We start from the raw sequence: 23,911 nt of genomic DNA, 5'->3' as shown, positions 1-23,911 counted from the left end.
GGTTTGACCTGAATCAAATGTACTCCTTTTCTTGCCTTGCTCTCCTTAAACGCCAAAAAAATGCATATGGACCAAATACAGTGTGCCATGGCATTACACTTGGAAAAGAGCAAAATCTAAAGATCGTATTGCTGGATTTTTCACACCTCTATGACACGTCATGTTCCACCACAAAACTGATTTTGCACAAATTCTGACCGCAACGTCGCTCGAGTCAAACCAAATCTAAACATTGGCTTGGTCATCAAGTGGTTAATCTTATAGGCAGAAAAGAAAATATACATGACAGCTGTAGGTTTTTCTTTTTCCAAATCATGAAATCCGTTCCCCACAAAGTAACATCTGGCTGTGTTAGCGCTTGTCTGTGTAGGGTGATTTCATACTTGGCTTTGTGATTCAGTGCTCCACTGACTTGTTTAGCAGATGTCCTATACAAATTGTGTTTTAATGATGTCACCTGATGTATCACTTTTCTTATTTTTCGTAATAATTAAAAAAAAAAAAACAATTGTTTGTATATTAGTTGAGTAAGATGTACTGGTAGTTTATAGATCTTAGGAAATTTTAAAGGCAAACTTACCCAATATATGTAAAGCTTTTTCAAGTGATTTATCAAGCACATTACGACAATGCCTGCTACAAACAGCAGTTCTACAACTAATGTGTCGCATCAACTTTGTTCCTGTTGTCTTCTCATATGACATTCTCCAATTCTGCTCACCCCCATCCCTCATCTACACCACTGCAAAAATAAGTACTTTACTTTCTTATCCGATATATGTTTAGAGAGAAGATACATAAAGGACCTCTTGCGGACCAGTCATTGGCTGCCTGCTGTGCTTATAATAATCTATGGTCTCCAACAGAAATGTATATTTAAGGGTGTACTATTGGGCTTGTCTACTGCAAGGAATAGTGTGTGTGTGTGTGTGTGTGTGTGTGTTGTAGAAATGGATTCCTCAAACTAGTGAACCTAGAAATAAAGTTATACTTATATGTCCGTAGCCTCACATGTAGTAGGTTGTCGTGGTATTGTTGTAGTCTGTAGATATTGGATATGGTAATGTGATTACGGTACATAGAAGGTGGATGAGTAGGTAGGCTAAGTGGGCAGCACGGTGGCTAAGTGGTTAGCACTTCTGCCTTAGAGCACTTGGGTCATGAGTTCAATTCCCGACCATGACCTTATCTCTTATCTGTGAGGAGCTTGTATGTACTCTCCCTGTGTTTGCGTGGGTTTCCTCCGGGTGCTCCGGTTTCCTCCCACACTTCAAGAAAAACATGCTGGTAGGTTAATTGTCTGCTAACAAATTGACCCTAGTGTGTGTGTGTGTGTGTGTGTGTGTGTTAGGGGATATAGACTGTAAGCCCCAATGGGGCAGGGACGCTATATAAATAAATGGTAATAATAATAGGTAGTTCCTGCAATGGAGAGTTAGCGGGAGCGACAAGTAATAATGTGACTAGTGGAATGAGCATTAGTAAGGTTAAAAAAAATATTGGTGCAACAAAATATATTAGAAAATCTGCTTAAATATGATGACTAAGGTAAAGTAGAACGAGTGGAGTTTGGTAATAAGATCGGCGTAGAGGTGGGGGAGGGCAATATGGACGGTTGGGCTGCCGGAGTGTAGGGCTTAGGCTAACAAGTGTAGGGGTAGAAAGGGTATAGAAGAAAAATAGGGAGTCAGGGTATCGGAAGGAAGGGAATAGAACGGGGGAAAGGTAAGGATGAGGTAGTGTTCCCAAGTGAAGGAAGGAATCTTCATATAAATGATGGTATAGGATTAGGGTAAAGAATACATCAACAAAAGTAGAAAGACCAATATTGTATAGATACTAGTGACAGAACAGAATTAGAACGGTGGGGTAAGGTGAAGTGGGGATATATCAGTAATTATCAGAAAAAAATAGATATAATTACATGGTAAAATTAGAACAAGGTTAGAATGTCTTATAGTGGATGAGATATTATATGATATTGTATATATGGACAACAGTAAGGGTATAGAATAAGTAAAAAACAAATAGAAATTAAACTGTAAGGAGTCCAGGATTAATCCCAAAAGGTTTCACCACTGGTGCGTGGCTTCCTGGCTTTCTCAGTGGGTTCTCTCTTCAGAATGGTCGGCCATTTTGAAACGATGGCTATTCATGCCCTGGAAGGTATGTCTCATTCACTGCTACTCTGCATAGCAGGTCAGCATTAAAGGGGACTGGGGGAGGCCCAGCACTTAGACCGTGTCCCATGATATATGGCCACATCTCCTTCTCGTGCACACATTGGGATATACTTACTAAACTGCGGGTGTGAAAAAGTGGGGATGTTGCCTATAGCAACCAATCAGATTCTAGTTTTCATTTAATTAGTACATTCTACAAAATGACAGCAGGAAACTGATTGGTTGCTATAGGCAACACCTCCACTTTTTCAAACCCGCAGTTTAGTAAATATACCCCATTGTCTTGGTTTTCTCTTTTGAGAGGTATGTGAGAGTCACCCAGTCAAGAATATAGAATATAATCTATTGCCTAGACCAGGGTTTCCCAAACCCAGTCCTCAGCGCTCCCCAACAGTGCAGATTTTCTGGATCACATGTGACATAATTAGGACCACCTGTGGATCTGTTACAATGTGTCAGTCAGTAATGAATACACCTGTGCTCCAGCAAGGAGATATGGAAAACCTGCACTGTTAGGGAGCCCTGAGGACTGGGTTTGGGTACCCCTGGCCTAGAACCTTTAAAGCTGAGGTAGAAAATAGACAATGCACCTCTCCCTTCTCCTCACACTACATTCACAATGCTGGGGTTTGCATTAAGTTGAGGCCATTTAGAATAGCGGACAGGTCCATAATTTTACTCCATTTCTGCGGTGGTTAAAATCACAGTTCAAACATTTTTCCTCTATTTAGCAGACTCCCATTAACAGGCACAAATTGATCTAAATAAAAATTAAATGTGTTGCATCTCTTGATCAAAAAGCAGTCACAGTGACCTCTTGGCTGCTCTCGTTTGCATGTGTCATTAAGAACCAGCACACATGCCACAGAGAGATTTTCAGTGTTCCAAAGAGAACCTGACACATTCCGTTTTGTTAACTAAAGGCTATTCAAGGCCTGAAGAGAAGAAAATCCGCACCTCCTCCCTTGGTTCGTCTGAGAGAAAGACAGAGGAGTCTTCAGTATATTAATTTAATACAGAGCAATGCTCTGTCCCTTCCTTTCCAGCCCCACTAGTGTTTAGCGCTGGTATAGTGCCGTCGTGGGGGGAGGAGGCAGGTGTGGCAGTAATTAGCATGCTTATCACTGCACTAGGTGAACCACAAGCAAGGCTGTTTTTTCTTGGAGGTCGAATAGCTTCTTCTTATTTGACGGTCGGCCCATTAAGTTACGTCATGAGGGATCGACAGGGTACAACAACTTACATATTGTCACGCCATCTGTAAATATTTGTTTTTGTGAATTAATTTAAATTGTATCTGGACTCACAAATGATTTTTTCCTAGTCTATCCTATTATGATGAACTACTAAAATTAATTTTTGGGTGAAGTTTTGGGTGAAATATCCTACATGAAACCTGTTCCACCTAAATTACTTTTCCTGCTGTCTGGCACTCAGGCTTTCAACGGGTCAACAGACTGCTCTGATCGCTCCCCCAGACCTTTTGCTGAAGTATAAACACATAGGGGCTGATTCAGTTCTCCATAATATAAGGTGGCCTAGCTCCGAGACAGTTGCAGGGGCACTCAACGGTGATGCAACATCGCAGATTTGGCCTTGCACCCCATACCGATACACAGGAAAATACGGTGTTGCGGTACCTTAGTACCCGAAAATTTGCGCAGCCAAATATTTTCGTGATGTTCGGTAGAACATCACTTTGAAGTTAATTCCCTCGATAATATTAGGATTTCAGTTTTGTTTACAGGATTTATAAAAATTGGTAATTTACTGCGAACATAACAACATTACTCCAGAAGTTCCCCCCTTTCCCCCCTGGTTTGGGAGGCACACAAGGCCATTCGGGGCACACTCATTACCCTAACCAGTGCGATAATAAAAAGTTGAAGCTATGCATCTCTGAACTGGAAACAGACATTCACTCACCATCCAATACCAACACTCCCCCAGGAATATAACATCATCATCATCATTTATTTATATAGCGCCACTAATTCCGCAGCGCTGTACAGAGAACTCATTCACATCAGTCCCTGCCCTATTGGGGCTTACAGTCTAAATTCCCTAACACACACACACAGACACACACACAGAGACAGACTAGGGTCAATTTTGATAACAGCCAATTAACCTACTAGTATGTTTTTGGAGTGTGGGAGGAAACCAGAGCACTCGGAGGAAACCCATGCAAACACGGGGAGAACATACAAACTCCTCACAGATAAGGCCATGGTCAGTAATTAAACTCATGACCCCAGTGCTGTAAGGCAGAGGTGCTAACCACTATGCCACCCTGCTGATCAAACAGTACCTGAAGAATTGCCACTTTCCCCGCACATGCCGAGCTCAACTAGAGTCCCTCAATGATGATGTTACCACTAAAGGAATTTCATCCACGATCAAAGAACTTAAATACTTGTCCACACCAGGACCTGATGCTTTCACAGACATATACTAAAAGAATTTCTCCCCAACTCTCACACCTCTACTCCTTGACCTATTCAATTCTATTCTCTATGGCAAGAAGTTAGATAGTGCCACTAAAGGATAGGCATAGTAGTCATTCCAAAGGAAGGTTGTGATCTCCTATTGTGCTCTTGGTACAGGACTATTTCCCTGCTCAATGTGGACCTTAAGCTCTTTCCCATATTGCTGGCAAATCATCTGGCATCAGTCATCCTGTCCTTAGTCCACCCTGATCAGGTTTCATACGTGGCCATCAAGCAACTGATAACACTCATAAAGTAATTGACTGAATTCAAGCTGCTAATAAAAATGTGACTCCCAGTTCAGTACTGGCCCTCGAAGCTGAGAATCCTTTCGACCAAGTAACTTGGTCTTTCATTCACAATACACTATGGGAGATGGGATTTTCTGGCTCCTTTCTCAGAAGTATTTTTGCGCATTGTCACAACCCCACAGCATCGATATTAGCAAATCTTTTGCTCTGCTCCACATCAAGAATGGAGCTAGGCAGGGCTGCCCGCTTTCCCCCCTTCTCTTTGCTCTTACAATGGAGCCTATAGCTTCCTCCTTCCAGAACAATCTAGAAATCATGGGCATAAGGCTTGGCACAGAAGTCCACAAATTAGCTTTATACATGGATGACACCCTCCTCACACTTACAAATCTTGGCTTCTCATCACATCTTGTGGAAAGGAAGGGTGACTGCGGTCAAAATGAACTTGCTGCCTAGGCTCCTCTTCCTTTTTCAAACCCTTCCAGTTAGTCCCATTCTTTACCCTTAAAGACCCTTTGGACCCCTGCTCTTCTCTCCTCCTTTTTGCTCTCTCATCCCTGTTCTTCTCTTCTCCTTTCTGATCTCTCATCCCTGCTCTTCTCTCCTTCTTTCTGCTCTGCCTTCCCTACTCTTCTCTCCTACTTTTTGCTCTCTCATCCCCGTTCTTCTCTCTACCTTTATGCTCCCTCATCCCTGCTCTTTCCTCCTTTTTGCTCTCTCATCACTGATTTTCTCTCTTCCTTTCTACTCTCTCATTTCTGCTCTTTTCTACTCCGTCCTGCTCTCTTGTCCCTGCCCTTCACTCCTCCTTTCTGCTCTGTTACCTGCTATTCACTCGTCTTTCCTGCACCCTTGTCCCTGTGCACTTCTCCTCCTTTTTACACTATTACCCCTGCTCATCTCTCCACCTTGTCTACGCTCTGCTCTTCCCTCTCTGCACTCGCTCCTGTATATTTTCTCTCCCTGTCCCATGCAGACTATATTTTGTAACCGATGTTAAGACCACGTCTGTCTGTATTCCTCCATAATGATTTTACAACCTGGAGTCTGCCTCATTATTGTCATTAAAGTATAGCAATCTTTTAGCTTAGCTACCATTAGGTTATAACGTTACAAAATAAAACAAAACAAAGGTGTTAAATGTGATTTGCAAATGTGTTCTGTGTTCTAATTGACATATAATTAGATTTTGGATAGAAAGAGAACAAAATGGTTATTAACTTTGAGCATCTGTGTGTTAACGTACTTTGTTTTGACAGAGAGAAAATGTATTGGCTGGTTGCTGTTTGCTAACCCCATACTTGCCAACTCTCCTGCAATGTCAGGGAGACTCCCGAAATTCGGGTCAATCTCCAGGGCTCCCGGGAGAGCTGGCAAATCTCCCGCATCCCGCTGCAGCCACCGCTAAATTACACGATTCAGCCAGAATCGCGGCATTTTGGCCCCGCCCCCCGCGACAAAACGTCATTTTCGTCCTCCCGCCCTCCAGTCACGCCCATCTCCCGGAATCAGAATACAGAAAGTAGGTAAGTATGGCTAACCCTTCATAACAGAGTTCGAACAGCACCCCTTGAATTGATTAATTTGACCTGCAATTACATGGTGATAGTTTCTGAAGTGCTCCACCTTGTAATGTATGGAACTGTATTATGAAGTGGATCCTATGTGCCTCTGCCGACTGACAATTGGGGAATGGAGTCTAATTGCCCTCATAGTTTTATGAAAGGAAAAGGCAAGAGGACTTGAGCTCTGCTGGAAGATCCCTTTAAAAACAGTCTGCCAGGAGGCAATTGACAAACAATGTCCCCCTGCTATAGTGCCACCCATCCTGGCTGGTTGGCCTAGTGCTGGTTTTCATGAAATCGGGGGGACCCATGCTTTTTTCTCCCCAAGTCCACAGAAACCAGCAGTAGCCTGGCAGCACTAGGGTTCATAGTGTACATGGGGGGAACCCCACCTTTTATTTTTTCAATTGCTCTATTTTTTACAGTATACAGCTGGCGGGTCCGGCGATTGTATAGCCGTCGGACCTGCTCGCATTGTCCACTTAATGTCAGCAGCGTAATTGTCGGCATTTTCACTGTCAATATTTTATATGTATTGGAATTTCTTATATGTATGCGTTTACACTGTTTGTACTTTTTGCATGTCAGTGTTTACAACGTTAGTTATTTCCTACTTGTCAGTATTTTAAGTGTCGGCATTTTAATGTCAGTATTCTTTGTGTCGGTATTATTTGCGTTGATTATATGATTACCACCCCTTTGGACCTTCAGGTGCATCACTCATTGGTATCTTCAACTGGGGACTGTTATTGGTGAATTGACTACACTGCTCATGCAGACACTTGAGCTTTTAACCTGTGCCTTCACACCCACATGCCTAAGCCTTCCTCTCACTGGCGGGCCCACACGCCTGTGCCCTCCACTGACTAGCGCACTCACACAACTGTGCCTTCCCATGACTAGCGCACCCACACACCTGTGCCCTCCCCTGACTTGCACACCCACACCCATTGGCTGTCCCCTGACCTGCGCACCCACACGCCTGTGCCCTCCACTGACTAGCGCACTCACACAACTGTGCCCTCCACTGATTTGCGCACCCACACGACTGTCCCCTCCCATGATTAACGCACCCACACACCTGTGCCCTCCCCTGACTTGCACACCCACACCCATTGGCTGTCCCCTGACCTGCGCAATCACACGACTGTGCCCTCCCCTGACTCGCGCAAACACACAACTGTGCCCTCCCCTGACTTGTGCTCCAACACGCTTCTGCCCTCCCCTGACTTGCGCACCCACATGCCTGTGCCCTCCCCTGACTTGCGCACCCACACGCCTGTGCCCTCACTGACTTTCAATAAAATGCAAAGAAGCTTCACTTAATGTTCATGTGCTTGGCACAGACATTCTATTATTTGTTTCTTTGGACTATCAGAAACATCCGTAGTAATGAAGCAAAACTGCTAACAATGCGTTCCACTGTGGACACAGCTGTATGCATGACCTGTTCACTTAATATCACACTGTTGAAGACTGCTATGTGTAACATTGGCTGTTTAAAGGTATGATTTAATAAGTTTTGCATGGGATTTACTAGCATCAGCTCAGACTTTTTTATATACTTAGGCTATTTGGTGTGCAAAGTCAGTAATTTGACATATAAACTGTATCAACTAAAGTCTGGAGAGATATATGTTCTTTAATTATTGTTCCCACTAAACAAACTGATGATTATATTTTATCTTTATATTTTAACACTTTATTTTTGTGTAGGAATCCTTATGAATTTGGTTCAGTAATGAGTTGGACTGGTGTATGTTTTTAGTTCACATTGCAGTTTTATTAATTGAACTATTTATGTATGTTTCATATATTTCTATTGGCACATGCTTACCTTACCTATCATTGATAAAATATTATTTAAAACTTAACAAAGAGATCACATAGTTTAGTAATAGTGTAAGTCCCCCTCGTGCCGCCAAAGCAGCTGTGACCCATCGAGGAATGAACTCCACAAGACCTCTGACGGTGTCCTGCGGTATTTGGTACCAGGGTGTTAGCAGCAGATCCTTTGAGTCCTGTAAGTTACAAGGTGGGGTCTCCAAGGCTCGGACATTTTCTTCCAGTACATCCCATAGATGCTCAATCAAATTGAGATCTTGGTATTTGGAGGTCAAGTCAACACCTTGTACTCTTCGTCGTGTTCCTCAAACCATTCCAGAACAATATTTGCAGTGTGGCAGGACGCATTATTCTGCTGAAATAGGCCACTGCCATCAGAGAATACCATTGCCATGAAGAGGTGTACTTGTTCTACAACAATATTTAGGCAGGTGGTATGTGTCAAAGTAACATCCATATGAACGCCAGGATCCAAGTATTACCAGCAGAACATGGCCCAGAGCATCATACTGCCTCCATCGGCTTGCCTTCTTCCAATTGTGCATCCTGGTGCCATCTTTTCCCCAGGTAAACGACGAAGACACACCCGGCCGTCCACACCATGTAAAAGAAAAGTGATTCATCAGAACAGGCCTCTTTCTTCCATTACTCCATGGTCATGTTTTGCCATTCACATGCCCTTTGTAGGCGCTTTTGGCAGTGGACAAGGGTCAGCATGCAGTGTCGGACTGGCCCACCGGGACACCAGTAAAATCACTGGTAGGCTCTTGCTGTCAGTAAGCCCCCAGTCACTAACAGTGAAGGAGGGGAGTCATAATTGTCTCCCTAATTACATAGATGTGCTTGCTCGGCTGCCGCTGCACAGGAAAACCAGGAAGACAGATGGCAGAGCAGTAAACCTGTGACTGAGGTCACAGGTCGCGGCTTCCCCCAGAGACATGGTGCTGGGAAAGAGAAGAGAAGAAGAATAGATAAGAACAGCAAAGAAGCAAGATAAGGGCACAGAAAAAGAAGTAAGGAGGCAGAAAATAAAGTAGAGACAAGGGATACAGAATAAGTAATGGGGATGGACAAGAGATACAGAAAGCGGGGTGCAGGTAAGGGGAGACAAACAGATAAGGGGTAAATATTTAAACATTAAAACACCTTATATATATTTTGTACCAGTATCTTACTATACCTTTTGTCAGCTTGTACATTTAAAGCAGACAGGTCATGAGGCTGGAGAAGTGTTATTTATGTGGACATTTACCATGAGCCCTCAAAGAACAACAGGGTAATAAATTAGAACGATATCACAAAACAAAACACTGTCCAAACATTGCATTTTTCTAATGACCTTTGCAGACCATTTACAAAATATACTGTGTCTTCTTGAATATTATGTTCAATAATATATACAACTGTAATGTACAATCAGGACACCAGCAGACAATTCAGCATCACTGTTCAATTTCTGTGTGATGAACGGGAGCATATTCCAGTGGTTGAAGGGTTAATAAACAGACAGAGGACTAGAACACAGAGCACTGTTACATTCCAATTCTCAGGAACTATTACATTCCAATTCAGGAAAAGTGGTGGAGTGGCATACTGCCATCCAATCCTACTTTAATAACTGTGCGTATATGTGCATATATATATATATATATATATATATATATATATATATATATATATATATATATATATATATATATATTTATATATATATATATACATAGCTACCTACATATTGCGGTCGAAGTGGACTGGTATACATTGGTATGCCATACCGTCACTTCTACTATCAAGTTCCATTTACTTACATTTTCCATACCACCACTTTTAAATTTCCATTTCAACCACAGTGTGTGTATATATATGTAAATATATGTGTATCCCTTTAAATGTCTTGTGGAAATATAGTTGGTTTTTTTTGGCCATGCATTCAACGCAATTTGCAGAGCTAAATGTCAGTAGGTGGGCCCCAACCATTGGTTTCCCCTGTGGGCCCTTTATGCCCAGTCCAACACTGTCAGCATGGGCACTCTGACCAGTCTGTAGCTACACAGCCCCATACGCAGCAAGCTGCGATGCACTGTGTGTTCTGACACCTTTCTATAAAGCCAACATTAACTTTTTCAGCAATTTGTGCTACAGAAGCTATTCTATGGGATTTGATCAAATAGGCTAGTCTTCGCTCCCCACGCTGCATCAAAGAGCGTTGGGCGCAAATGACTGTGTCCCCGGTTCAACCAGTTGACCTTCTTTGGAACACTTTTGGTAGGTACTAATCACTGCATGCCGGGATCACCTGACAAGACCTGTTGTTTTGGAGATACTCTGACCCAATCGTCTAGCCATCACATTTTGGTCCTTGTCAAAGTTTCTCAGAACCTTGCCCATTTTTCCTGCTTCCAACACATCAACTTCAAGAACTAGCCTAATATATTCCACCCCTTGACAGGTGCCATTATAACAAGATAATCAATGTTATTCGCTTCACTTGTGCCATCTCCTGGGGTAGATGGTAGTGTACAGCAGCAAAGAAGTCACACAAGTCCAAGGTTTTGGTACAAATGGCCTCAGGCAGTTTTAGTGAGCAGAAAAAATAAAGAAAACTTCAAAACAAACACATGTCCGCCACTAACTGAACACAAGTCATTCCTGACTGTCAAACTGTGGTGGCCGAGAATGATGGGATTCCCTTCCCTTACCTTGTCCTCCAGACACGAGTCAGGTTCTTTTTTTTGTCGGATATCCGGTGGTCAGGAGATAAATACTTCAATGAGAGGGACAAGTATTGGACAAATAACTTGGGTTTATTAATAACGCGGTAAAGATAATTTTGGTTAGCAACCGCGCCACTGACCCCTTCAACTCAATGGTAATGACAAAATATTAATTTGATCAACATAGAGCACAATAGCATTTAACATATAATAATAAATCAATTTTCAGGTAAATCACTTAACATTAATATTCAACTAAAACATTTGGTAAAAAAAAACATAAGAAGTACCAGCACGTATGGTTAACTCACAACCAATACCAGGCTTTCTCTTAATATAAGACCTTCTCTTTTAGAGACTGTGTAGTTCCTTCCTCCAGACAGAGCTGGGACTGAGACTGGTCTGACATCCTTTTAAACATACCTCACAGGTGCAACCATTAATCAGTCTGCTTTCAGAATGGAAAATCAGAAGTCTCAGACTGGGCCTTGTATATGGAGCCCACCCTTCTCTCTCCATTTATACCCCAGGACCTCTTACAAGGCTTTACTCTAAAGCTGAACACACTCCTAGGGAAACTCCTCCCACACAAAACAATCTCCCTGGTGTTTTTAACACATGTAGGTCTGAAAACTGGGACAAACATACCTGCCCAGAAACAATATATAATAATTAGCCATTTGCGCCAAAGTGTTCCTTTTACTGTAGATGGTACATCACAAAACATTTTCGATTTTTAGAGTAGATCACCAAGTCCAAAACTTTGGCTACCCCTGACCTAAGGGACGTATTTATGAGGTAGATGCTTAATCGCTGCTTATCGTAGCGAACTAAAATCTTTTTTCATCCAATTTATAAGTTCTCTTGGGCAGCCGAGCTATGCTCTGCTCCCTGGCAAAACTGTCTGACAGTGGTGAGGAGACGCTTATTGCTTCATCAGACATAACAGGGAGCCTCTGCTCACACGTGAGCTGACATGCCGGCTCGGAATGTGCACTGGAACTGGAAACCCGGACTTAGTTCAAAAGAAAAAGTTTGTTATAAAAAGAAGAGTAAAAAATAGAAACTTTTTTTTAAAAAAAGTATGACACTGCTGTCTTTTGTTAAATAGGCTTCCCCTTGGCGAAGGTTATCAACGTTGATACCTAGCACCAGGGCCATATTAACCCGAGGTCTAACTGGGCTAGAGCCCAGGGGCCTCGGGCATCTGGGGCGCTCTTGAAAGTGTTTTGTATTTTTTTTTTTTATCTTTACAGCTGCTCAGCTGTAGCGAGGCCGGCGGCATTATTCATCGTCCCCGCCCCTGGCTCCGACTGTCAGCTGGTCATGGAGAATGGCAGACAGCTAACAGCAAATGTTATGCTGTTAGCAGCCTGCTGTCACTGTAGTCCTTCCGCGGCGCAGTAATCTTCTTACTGAGGAGATCTTGTGAGAGATTACTGTGTGCCACGGAAGCACTACAGGGAGTGGAAGAACGCCTGCAGTCAGGACGGATCAGGAATAGGAGGTAAGTGGAGGGGGGTTCCTCAGGGGGGGTCTCCCTGTACCCTTAGCCCGGGGGCCTCCATTCCCTTAATTGGTCCCTGCCCCGCACCCTGGCAGCCCATGGCAATGTAAAATATGATGAAGCCCTAAATCCAGCGAACAGTTCTGTTGGGTTCTTCACCCTTTCATAAATAAACAACCAAATCTACACTGTGCCTGGGGCGCCCCCCCTAGTGCAGACTACATAGATGCCCGGCAGGGCCGGTGCTAGGCGCCCTAGGCATTTTTACTAAATCGGTAACCCCCCCCCCCCCCCCCCCGCAAAAATCGGGGGCCTCTGCTCCGTCTCCTCCCCTCCACTCACTGACACTAGTGAGTGGAGGGGAGGAGACGGAGCAGAGAGGCGGCGGTGGTGAGCAATAGCCTCTTCCCCCCTCCCCGTGCATCTGAATGCTGTGCGGCGGCCGTGACAGGTATGGTCAGCGGTCGCCGCACAGTTTTAAAGTAATTTACCATTCTGTGGCGCCCTCCAGGCGCCCTCCAGAGCCTGGCGCCCTAGGCAAGTGCCTAACCTTGCCTAATGGGAGCGCCGGGCCTGATGCCCAGTGACCAGGAGGCAGACAGAGGATACGGACAGGCAGCTGTGACTTTGTACTGATAGAGTTCCTGAAGGTTCCATTGGAAGGTGTACATATCATTAGCTCTCTGCTACGTTGCAGTGCAAAGTTGAAGTATCCAACAGTCTCGCATATGGGACAAAAGTTCTGATTATTGGTGTGGTGGGACTGTCCTTCCTAAATTGGAACAGATGAGAGGTTTGGATACAGCATATCTCCATGCTGTAATAGCATTCTGTCCCTTATCAAGTAAAATGAATACAATAAAAAATAATGTTTCAGCAGATAATATTATATTTTTGCTAGGATTTCTGGAAACAAAGTAGTTAAAAGGAATTGGTTATATCTCCTTCCAGCTGTCTATTTGTTGGTATAATAGTTTGATTGCTGAACAGCAGTGACATCATCGCCCTCTCTCCAGCCAGGATAAGAAGGAGGAAGTATAACACTGAATCCTGCAGTGGGACCTCTAATGTTTTTCTAACTCGCAGTGTTGGCAAAGTTCCTGTACAGTGCAAACACTCACAGAGCTCCCATTGTTTCTATCTGTTCTCCAGCCCACTGATCCTAATATGGAATTTAGCAGGAAACTCATGATTTCCTGACACCGAGAGAGCCCAAGGAAGAAAGATATAAAAAAAAAAAAAAAATCTCCCATCTACTGAAAACTCCTGCTCCATATTAGATGCTGGAAGCAAGTGGAGGTTTGGGGGGTGGATTAACAGCGAGCTCTGATTTCTGTGGTCAGCCTACTGGAGGGACAAGTGACGTCCACACGTTTAATTCCCCTCCTGTGATGCACAAACACTGAGCTGTGTGTGTGTCAGAATGAGGAAAAGTCTGTGAATTGTAGCAATGAGAAGCCTAAACACTTGCATACAAAATACAGCCTCTATTGATGCACAAACAAGCAAAGTATGATCATTAGAGGACATTGCTACAGAATGCCCAGTATATTATGATTTCCTGATTTGTAGTCTCTCAGGGGGGGGGCATTAGGAAAAAAAAAAGGGACTTGGATCTCGGATTTGGTTTTGTTTTTCTTAATGTGCTCTGAAAGGAGTTTGCGGCAGCCAGATATGGATAGGAGAGGAGAACATGACAGCTGTGGTTCTGGCAGCATGAACAGTATGAAGAGGATGCTGAAGTGTGTGGTGGTTGGTGATGGTGCAGTTGGGAAAACTTGTCTGGTGATGAGTTATGCCAATGATGCTTTCCCTGAGCAGTACGTACCGACTGTGTTTGACCACTATGCAGGTAAGGAACTGCTATATACATTTATCTTAAGGTATCTCTAAGGCGGTTTGAATTATGGTAAAATGCATACAATCTGTGTGGAGTTTGTATGTTCTCCCTGTGTTTGCGTGGGTTTCCTCCGGGTGCTCCGGTTTCCTCCCACACTCCAAAAACATACTAGTAGGTTAATTGGCTACTATCAAAATTGACCCTAGTCTGTACCTGTCTGTCTGTCTCCCTCTCTGTCTGTGTGTGTGTGTATGTTAGGGAATTTAGACTGTAAGCTCCAATCGGGCAGGGACAGATGTGAATGAGTTCTCTGTACAGCGCTGCGGAATCAGTGGCGCTATATAAATAAATGGTGATGATGATACAATCGGGTCTGACGCTGCAACCATTATTCCTAATGTCACCATACCCACTGGTATTTTTTACTGGCGCGTCATTTTATTGCAGACTTGCGTTTTTATTAAAGTGGGGTACGCGCCCTAACGCTACAAACACGCTGTCATTTACAATGTGTTTTTTTATTATATGTAAACATGACTATAAACAGCATTGCATCCAATATGCATTTACAAAACTGTTATCTTGTTCAAGCCAAACATACCTGGAAGCTCATATGTAAACACCCCTCCGCTGCCATCTCATTGTGTTTACAACGCGCTTCCATTGAGATGAATGCAAGTTGAAACTGCGCTGATTTAGATGCACTGAAATGGATAAAGAAGCGTTCAAAATAGGCGCTGCAGCGCAAGTTAAATGCACCTTTAAACGCAAAGATGCACGGTATCTTTTGCTACAATTATTTTTATTTACCGTTATTTATTTTTTTCAAAGATTTTTACATGAGTTTAACCTGTGTTAAAATGCATATATAAGTACAGAATTTTAACGCCATTATTTACGTAGCCAAGATGCAGCACTTAAAGTTATATAGTGGCACATAGGCACTTTGTATGTCCCCTTGCTCTATATGTCTCAGTGTGAATGCAGACTTCCTATCACACTGCCACTGATAAGCTATAGGAGCATTGTGGGCAATGGTAATAGAGCTTACTAGTGCTGGCATGGCTGGAGCTTGGCATTCACCCTGATGTTTTTAATGTGCAAGCAGATTAGTGGCACACAGGCACTTTGTGTGCTCACGTTTTAAACTTGGGGCTAGATTTACTAAGCTGCAGGTTTGAAAAAGTGGGGATGTTGCCTATAGCAGCCAATCAGATTCTAGCTATCATTTTGTAGAAGGTACTAAATAAATGAAAGCTAGAATCTGATTGGTTGCTATAGGCAACATCTCCACCTATTTCAAACACGCAGCTTAGTAAATCTAGCCCCTGGTGTTCAATCAGAAATGATAGGAGCACTGGAGACATTACTATAGTACTTAGAGTACTGTATGTAACTTACGCCATTACATTACTCCACACTCCTTGTCTGCAGGAAGTTTTCCATGTGCCGCAATGTATTCAGTGGCTCATCGCCCAATGCTTTTTAAAATAGTTAGAAATTGAGTATACAACACCCACACAGAATTAGGGAACGCTGGACAGAACATGGACACAGCTTGTTAAAAAAATTTGGTCATCTCGAGTTTTCTTAATTCTACTGTAAGTGTTGTAGATGCGTTTATCCGCATAGTAGTCATGGATTGATGAATACGCAGCATGGCAACAGACCATGGGCCTATATATGTTTGCCACTGAATACGTACTCATACACAGGTTAGTTGTTGCTGCAAATCCTGGGGAGTTTCTAAAATTCTGTTCCATTTTGCACAAAAGTAACAGGGTCTATGGAAGAAGTAGAAAAAATAAGCTTTTAAAGAATAACTCAATGCAAAACTAACATGTAGTTGTGGAAAGAGTAAAAGGATCACTGGGGTCACTAATGGCTGGAACTATCCCACGCCGCTCTCCGACATAATCTATAGCTTTCAAACAGTCCGTGCAGTGGTTAATGCCCCTTCACCATGAACTTCACATTCACATGATGATATGTTTAGGCGGTACGGCCATGGGCACCCACTTGGTCTGTTTGAAAGAGGCATAGCGCTCTGTTTATCAAAGGGAGAAAAGCCCTATACCCGGTGAAAATGGGTGTTTTCGGCCACGCACAAGGCTTCTCCCTATCTACCAAGGTGTTAACACCGGTCATAGCTCCTGCTATCACCACTTAAGGTTGGTGATATCAGGAGATATTCAATGAAAAATGCTTTATTATTGAAATTAGGCTTTTTTTTAACTGAACAATATGAATAAATATATAAAAAAATTGTTACTATTTTTTTTGTATCCCACTGTAGCTTTGGGTCACAAATGTGCATATCCCTGGACAATAGTCCAGCCAAGCTGCAAGTCTACTCTTGCTGCTTACAGCCAGTATCGATAGTAATATGAGGTTTTCGAGCGCTGTGATAAATGTCGAGAGAGAACCATCCCTATCAATACTTTTTAATAAGTGGTAAATGTTACAGTGGAGAGTGCCATAAGACAGTGCCATCTGGCGGATCTAACAAACTTTTGCGTAGAATATTCACTGCATTCCATATTTGGCAGCATAATTTCAGAATAATTTTACATGTTTCAACAGCGAAATTTGGCAAACAGTGACCCCAGTCCTGCCCCACCCACACCACGCGGCAGCACGAGTTGACCGTCTTAGCTCTCTTCATAGATCATAAAGTCCCCAAAATGTAAATCTACAAATAGAGTGCAGAATGGCGTTCAGCGGATCGGCAAAGCATAACCTGTGAAACGTTGCTGTTATTTTGCTCATCTCTGGCGGTTATGTACGTCATGGCTGCCTTTAGTGTTCCACTTATGGGGGAAATAACAAAACTGTTAAAGTGCACGAAAATATAAGAAGTAATTATAATGTTATTAAACACAACCCAACTCACAAAATCATTTTAGTTAATTTGCATAAGTAGTTCTTTATCCAAGTATGTTTTATTTATGGGGATGAGACTTGACAATTGTGTTTACATAACAAATCGCTGGTTTGGTCACTTAAAAATCAACAGTGACTTCCGCATGAATTGTTGGGCTGTATGATTTTGGAAAGTCTCTGTCTATTGTTTCCACTTTTAACAGAATTTGATATCCCAAATCTATATATAATATTGACCCTTGAATTGTAGACAGGGGCTATGTAGGAAATAGGGACAGAATAGAAGATTTAAAGTTGTGTATATTGTGGCTGCACAGAACTTGAATTTCCTGTGATGACTCATAATCCCATGATTTGTAAATTACATTTATTGCTTTATATATATGACTAATCCCGGCCACCCATCCCCTTCTCAGGTGCCACGCACCCCCCTAAAGTTTGATGCCTCAGGAGACCACATAGCTTTGACTAGTGCCCTGTGCCCTTGCCTTTATATGATGAAGACAGAATGTATTTTAGTGTCCCTTAGATATAACACAGATCAGCTCTGCTCTGTGCCTTAGAAACACCTTTATCGCCAAAGCAGAACCAGGACACCCACTTGACATGATGTTTGGGATCCATTTCCAATGATTTAAAGTTGCAAAACTGGGAGGGGTTTTGGGCAAGAGGTCTTATACAAGCCTCAATCAAGGGATAGTGGCTTGTGATTTGTCTTTCCGCTCACACACACCCTCTGCCATCCATTGGTTAACAAAATCGGTTTGTCATTGAACCAACAGAACCCCAAGAAAAATAGCTCTGGCTAGGGGGCGTGGGGACTTTGTATGTATTCGGTGGAAATGCAGCTTTAAATGCATTGGTACTTACAAATGCCTTCTCCTGTGCTACTCCCCACTTATGGAGTTGCCTTCCAGGCCCAATCAGACTTTCCCACAGCCCTCAAATCTATAAAACTTATTTTTTAGATCTTACCTTATCCCAGATATCACTATTCACACTAAATACACCCTCACAGTTGTCCCAATCTCCTCTCTGAGCTACACTCGCTCCTCTTGTTTCAGCTGTGCCCTCTTCCGCTTAGAATGTAAGATCTCTAATGAGCAGGGTCCTCCATAACTATTGTTTTCATGTCTGCATTTATTTTGTCTACCTTGTATATTCCTGTTTTATATATGCCCTATTTTCCCTACTGTACAGCACTGCGGAGCACTGTGACACCTTACAAATCTGCGATAATAATAATTTGGTAGACTAAATTCTAGGAAAATCAAAATTATGAACTCTGTGACAAAATAATACTTGGCTACCAAAGGCCCAAAAAACATGCAAGTTGTCTCAGTATGTTGTTTATTTTGTTGGTGACAAAACTATTTGTTGTAACAGAAAATTACTGTATCACCTGTATTCATACTATGCTTGTGTTATATAAATGCATGTATGCTGACATCATGGGATTTGAACAGAGTATAAAGACAATATGCTAGTACTGCTTGGTTCAAACCCGATATTATTGAGCTTGTCATATGGCTTACCGTAGATGGAGAGCTCACTATGGCTGGCCCACCCAAAATGTCTCAACTTTTAGGACAGGACAGTGCTATATACACACTACGATAGTGTATATAGAAATTACTTTGATAGGTTAGGAGATATTTACAATATACTCCTCTTGCCATCCAGTGTCTCGCCAGGGAGCTGAGCATTGCTAAGATGCCCCAATGGCATTTCTTCATATATGCTATCTTTAAAGTGACGTGACACTATAAAAAGCAAAAATTTACGGCATTGAATGGAGGGGCGGAGCTTACTGACACAATTAAGCCCACACCCCCTCCATTCACTGCTATGAATTTCGGCAAATGCAGGAGCTTTGCCTACTCTTCCGGGAGTCCGTGAGGACTCCTCGAAATTCGGGAATTCCGGGAGAGTAGGCAAGTATGCATTTCTTTGATAAATTGCATGACCGAAGATTTTCATTTGCTGCAATAAGCAGTTATGGGAAATCTTCATAACATAGAGGTTTGGTTAAATTGGCCCCTTTTTTTTTTTCATTTTGCACCTTAAAAAGAAATTCTACAAAAATGCAGTTTGCCTTTAAGCACTTTGCAACCATGACGCCTGACAGTGACCCCAGCATGACCCCTGCCGACCTCTTTTTATATATCTGCTGACCTGAGGTAAAAAATAATAATCTGCCATTCAGCTTTATTCCTCGTCCTTCCTTCCTCTCTCATTTCCCTTGATATATCATTAACGTTTTCCGTCAAATGAGAGGGAAGTGTGGTGGTCAGTAGATAATGTTCTATTGAAAGTGACAGTGGTGCCATGAAAAACTCTTAAGGCTAGATTTACTAAACGGCGGGTTTGAAAAAGTGGAGATGTTGCCTATAGCAACCAATCAGATTTTCTCTGTCATTTATTTAGTGCATTCTACAAAATGACAGCTAGAATCTGATTGGTTGCTAACGCAGTTTAGTAAATATACCCCTTAACGTTTAAATGAAAGTGCCGATTTTTTGTCCTCTGTTTGTGGGCAGCCTACCAATTCAATAAGAGCCAGTGATATCACTGAGGCCTCAGGAATATCTCTAGCTCCTAGTGAATGAATAGGCTGCATTCTCATGAATGTTGGTTATCTCCACAAATTGGCTAACCACAATCTGTAAGCAACGGATATTGTCAAACGATTGCATCACTCCAGAAATCTCCCTAAACCACACATAACTGTTTGTACACTGTGCGATCGTGGGAGAGTGAACCAGAAAGGAGTGTTTACTCCCCCCCCCCCCCTTAAAACCCCTCCCTGATAAATCCCAGTCGTAATTAATTATGTTCCTTACATTTTTTAATAGTCTTATTTTTTCTGCCGCTTACTCTCATTAGTTTACCTTTACTTTAGTGTGATTCACTTAATTAGCATTTAACTGAGCATCATGGTGCGTTGTGCATTATCCTGTAATTACTTTTTAATGACAACCTGTGAGTGTTCAGATGATTCACTGTTTACATAATTCTGCTTGGTAGAAAGCATAGGAAAACGGGGTGTGCTGTATACATATGTGAGTGTGACAAGCGGGCCGGGCCACACATTGCTTTACACCTACTCTAGGGCAGATTCTTTCTTCAGCTTTCATGCCTTGCTAGCACATGCAAGATGGGGTTACTGTGACATGAATTGGGGTGGAGGGGTTAAATGCACAAATCTCAAATCATATGGTTTAAACTGCATAGCGCCAACAGATTTTCACACTACTAGAACCGCTTGCTATTGGCATGTGACGCTGCAGTGATGGTCTTACATAGACTTAGCATTGCATATGCTGACCCCTAGAAGATCTTCAATCTGCTCAAAATACTTGTGCTAGATAATGTATCTAACTGTTATCATATTTGCCTACTCTCCCGGAATGTCCGGGAGACTCCCGAATTTTTGGGAGTTCTCTTGGACTCCCGAGAGAGCAGGAAAAAATCCCGGATCCAGCTGTCGCCGTTGTTGAAGATGGTGGGGGCGGGGCTAAATGTGCCATCGTGGCCCCGTCCCCTGCTGCGGTTGGCTAAAATTACCTAAGATTGACAGGGACGGGGCCTAACGGCGCACCACGCGTGGTCACGCCCCCCTCGACGGACCCCCTCCCGGACAGCTGCCTTCAAAAGTAGGCAAGTATGTGTTAGATATAACCTAGGAGTTACTTACTTGTCTGTACTCCCAGAATGCCCGGGAGTCTCCTGAATTTCGGGGAGTCCTCCTAGGATTGTAGAGCCTGCCATGATTTGCATCTAATGGCATCAAGGACCCACTCTCAGTTACAATCACCTGAATCACTTTCTCATGCCCCTCACTTGTCACTTTGAATGTCCCTCCGGTATCTTCTGGAGGGTAGCTCCAAATAGTAGGCAAGTATGAGGGGGTTATATTTGACAAATGAACTATTGGGGTCTACTTTGCACATTTAGCACCCCCCTCCCCAACTCTCCAACAAACTGACTTCACGCTGCCCCTTGCTTTCACACAACAAGGTGCTGGGAGAACTCCGGCGCTGTAACTGCAGGCGGGAATCTGTGTTTGATAGATCGGGGGTAAGGGGCAATTATTCAAACTTCTGCACCCCCCACAGATACCGCCGTTTTGACAAATCTATACGTTTGCCTGAGTGTCACCATTAAATAGCATTGGGGCTGCAGGTTTCCACTTTTGGGCTCTGGTATTTAAAACATGGGTTCTTATGGTTTTTGTTAGCCTTGGACTAAGACATACACGACCACTTTATATTTCTACCGTCCGGGAAATCTTGGAGGGGAGGTAAGTTGCAAGTGCAGACTCGATTGTGTCATTTAATTATGGATGGTGGGGTCAAAGTTATGCGATTCATGGTGAATTGCGTCATTGAGGCCCCTGTCCCGCCCACTTCACTATCAAGCGGGCGGGAGGCAGAAGAATGGTCTTCCTGGAAATTGGGAGTCTCCCAAATAATCCAGAAGAGTGGGCATGTATGGACTGCGATTAACCAAGTTTAGGGCCCACAGTATAATTTTGCATGAATGTTTCTAAATTTAAGCAGCTTACTGTTGAATTTTCAGTTATGGGTGGAAATATCCCTTAAGATAGCATTATTTTAAACTAATACCAGCTCTATGGCCCTAGAGAAGTAACAAGACTTGTTACGTTAGCATAGTTTTACTCATTTACAATTCAACTGTAGCTCATCTATATTATGTAATAATGTTGCCTGTATATTTAAATGCTGAAAATCACTAGCATGGAGGTTTGGATCGTATTCTTGCTCTGTTCATTGTTCTCCTGACTTGATTCTTTGCCTTTCGAGAGTTCGGTCTGTGAAAAGCTGAATAAGTTGTTGTAAAAAGCATATTGTCTGAATAAAGGCCATTGTAAAACTGGCCTGAGCATTCTTCAGGGTTTTGACACATAATGGCCGGGTCACAAGAAGTAATAGCTGGTGTGGGTGAGAGCATCGTCATGGTGTTAATCACCATTTAATTAATTCTTCATTCATGCTAGAAATATTGTTTTCAATCGTCTTTTTCCCTAAAAGGTCAACCAACGTTTTCCTCCCACTGCAAGACCTACACTTAGTAGGACATGGCATTGTTTAGCCTATTAATTTATTTCTCATACGGTTTACAAGGAAAATATAGCAAATCATCAAGATTATTTGTTGGTTAACAAAATTATACCACATGTTTTTTGGTTTTTACTCTATTCCATAAACACGTAGTAAAACGTATAAGCGGTAGCTACACTGCACAGAGAATTCTATGTAACTTTGCATATGTAATTTAGTACAAGCACAACCAAGCTACTACAGACTGAGTAAGGCCATGGGCACTATTATAGGGCTGAATGCAGGTACGTTACTTGCAGTTGATTAAGGAGATGACATGTACTCCTGTTCCAGCTATTTTATAGTTGCCTACTCTCCCGGAATATCCGGGAGACTCACAAATTTTTGAGAGTTCTCCCGGACTCCCAAGGAAGCAAGCAAACATCTCTGATGCAGCCATCTCCGTTTTTGAAGAGGGTGGGGGGCAGGCTAAACGTGTCATCGTGGCGCCGCCCCCTGGTGCGATTGGCCGAAATTGTCTGACTGACAGGGAGGGCCCTAACGGCGCAACACGCATGGCCTTGCCCCCTCGACGGACCCCCTCCCGGACAGCTGCCTTCAAAAGTAGGCAAGTATGAGTTATTTGCTGATGAGGCAGTTTGATGGCTCAACCAGGAAGTGATAGAAGGCAAGGGAGTATATTTACTAAACTGCGGGTTTGAAAAAGTGGAGATGTTGCCTAAAGAAACCAATCAGATACTAGCTGTCATTTTGTAGAACGTACTAAATAAATGATAACTAGAATCTGATTGGTTGCTATAGGCAACATCTCCGATTTTTCAAACCCGCAGTTTAGTGAATATACCCCAAGATGTTGTATACTCCATTTTGTAAACAGACAAGATTTCACCCTTTATGTCACAAACCAAAACTTAAGGCTCTAGCAATACTTAGGGCTGTAACTGTTGCATTTTGGAACATCAGCCGCTACAGCACCTCCAGTATATTATAAACCACTGCTGGACCTCACAATCTTGCAGTATTTTAGAATGTGATCTCTGGCCTTTCCTTGACAGATGTGGTTGGGAGGCTATGAGAGGGCTGACAATGGAAGGCCCAAATTCCAGCCGGTACAAGTTTTCAGGGCTCCAAAGACACTCATTTGGCTATCCCTCACTGTGGCATAGTACCCCTTCCTGAAAGAAATAGGGAATATTATTTCTTACAAATGATAGCTACACAGAAATTCCAGCCACCGATGGCCGCTGTATTATTGACGACTGATAATGCCGCAACATTACTATAGACCCTACACTTACCCAACCACCAGATGCAATTGTTATTGCACTTTCTTAAGTTTAAATTATTCTCCACAGCTCATAGACTGTAAGCTCATTTGGACAGGGCCAACTTTACTTTCTGTTTCATGTCATTGTAAGTCGATGTATCGTGATCGTCCCTACATACAGCACTGAGTAGTGTGTTGACCATACTTGCCTGCCAACATTGGCAAGGACTCCTCCAGGAGATCAGGGGGAGGTGGGCGTGTTGGGGGTAGGTCCCGACAGGTC

The 23,911-nt window shown here is 42.9% G+C and overlaps 1 protein-coding gene across 1 annotated transcript in view; it reads left to right on the top strand.

Annotated features, from left to right (window-relative positions):
* Positions 1 to 13,771: 13,771 nt before the first annotated feature.
* The window catches only part of RHOJ (ras homolog family member J), a 69,637-nt gene continuing 59,497 nt past the window's right edge, over positions 13,772 to 23,911 (top strand). Inside the window, exon 1 of the mRNA XM_075192900.1 lies at positions 13,772 to 14,406. Within this exon, the coding sequence (XP_075049001.1) occupies positions 14,196 to 14,406 (211 nt within the window). The 5' untranslated portion in view covers positions 13,772 to 14,195. The remainder of the gene's footprint in view (positions 14,407 to 23,911) is intronic.

Source organism: Mixophyes fleayi, chromosome 12 (genome assembly GCF_038048845.1).
Source record: "Mixophyes fleayi isolate aMixFle1 chromosome 12, aMixFle1.hap1, whole genome shotgun sequence".
Taxonomy (NCBI): domain Eukaryota; kingdom Metazoa; phylum Chordata; class Amphibia; order Anura; family Limnodynastidae; genus Mixophyes; species Mixophyes fleayi.
The sequence above is the reverse complement of the archived record's forward strand: the minus strand, read 5'-3'. Positions and strand labels throughout refer to the sequence as shown.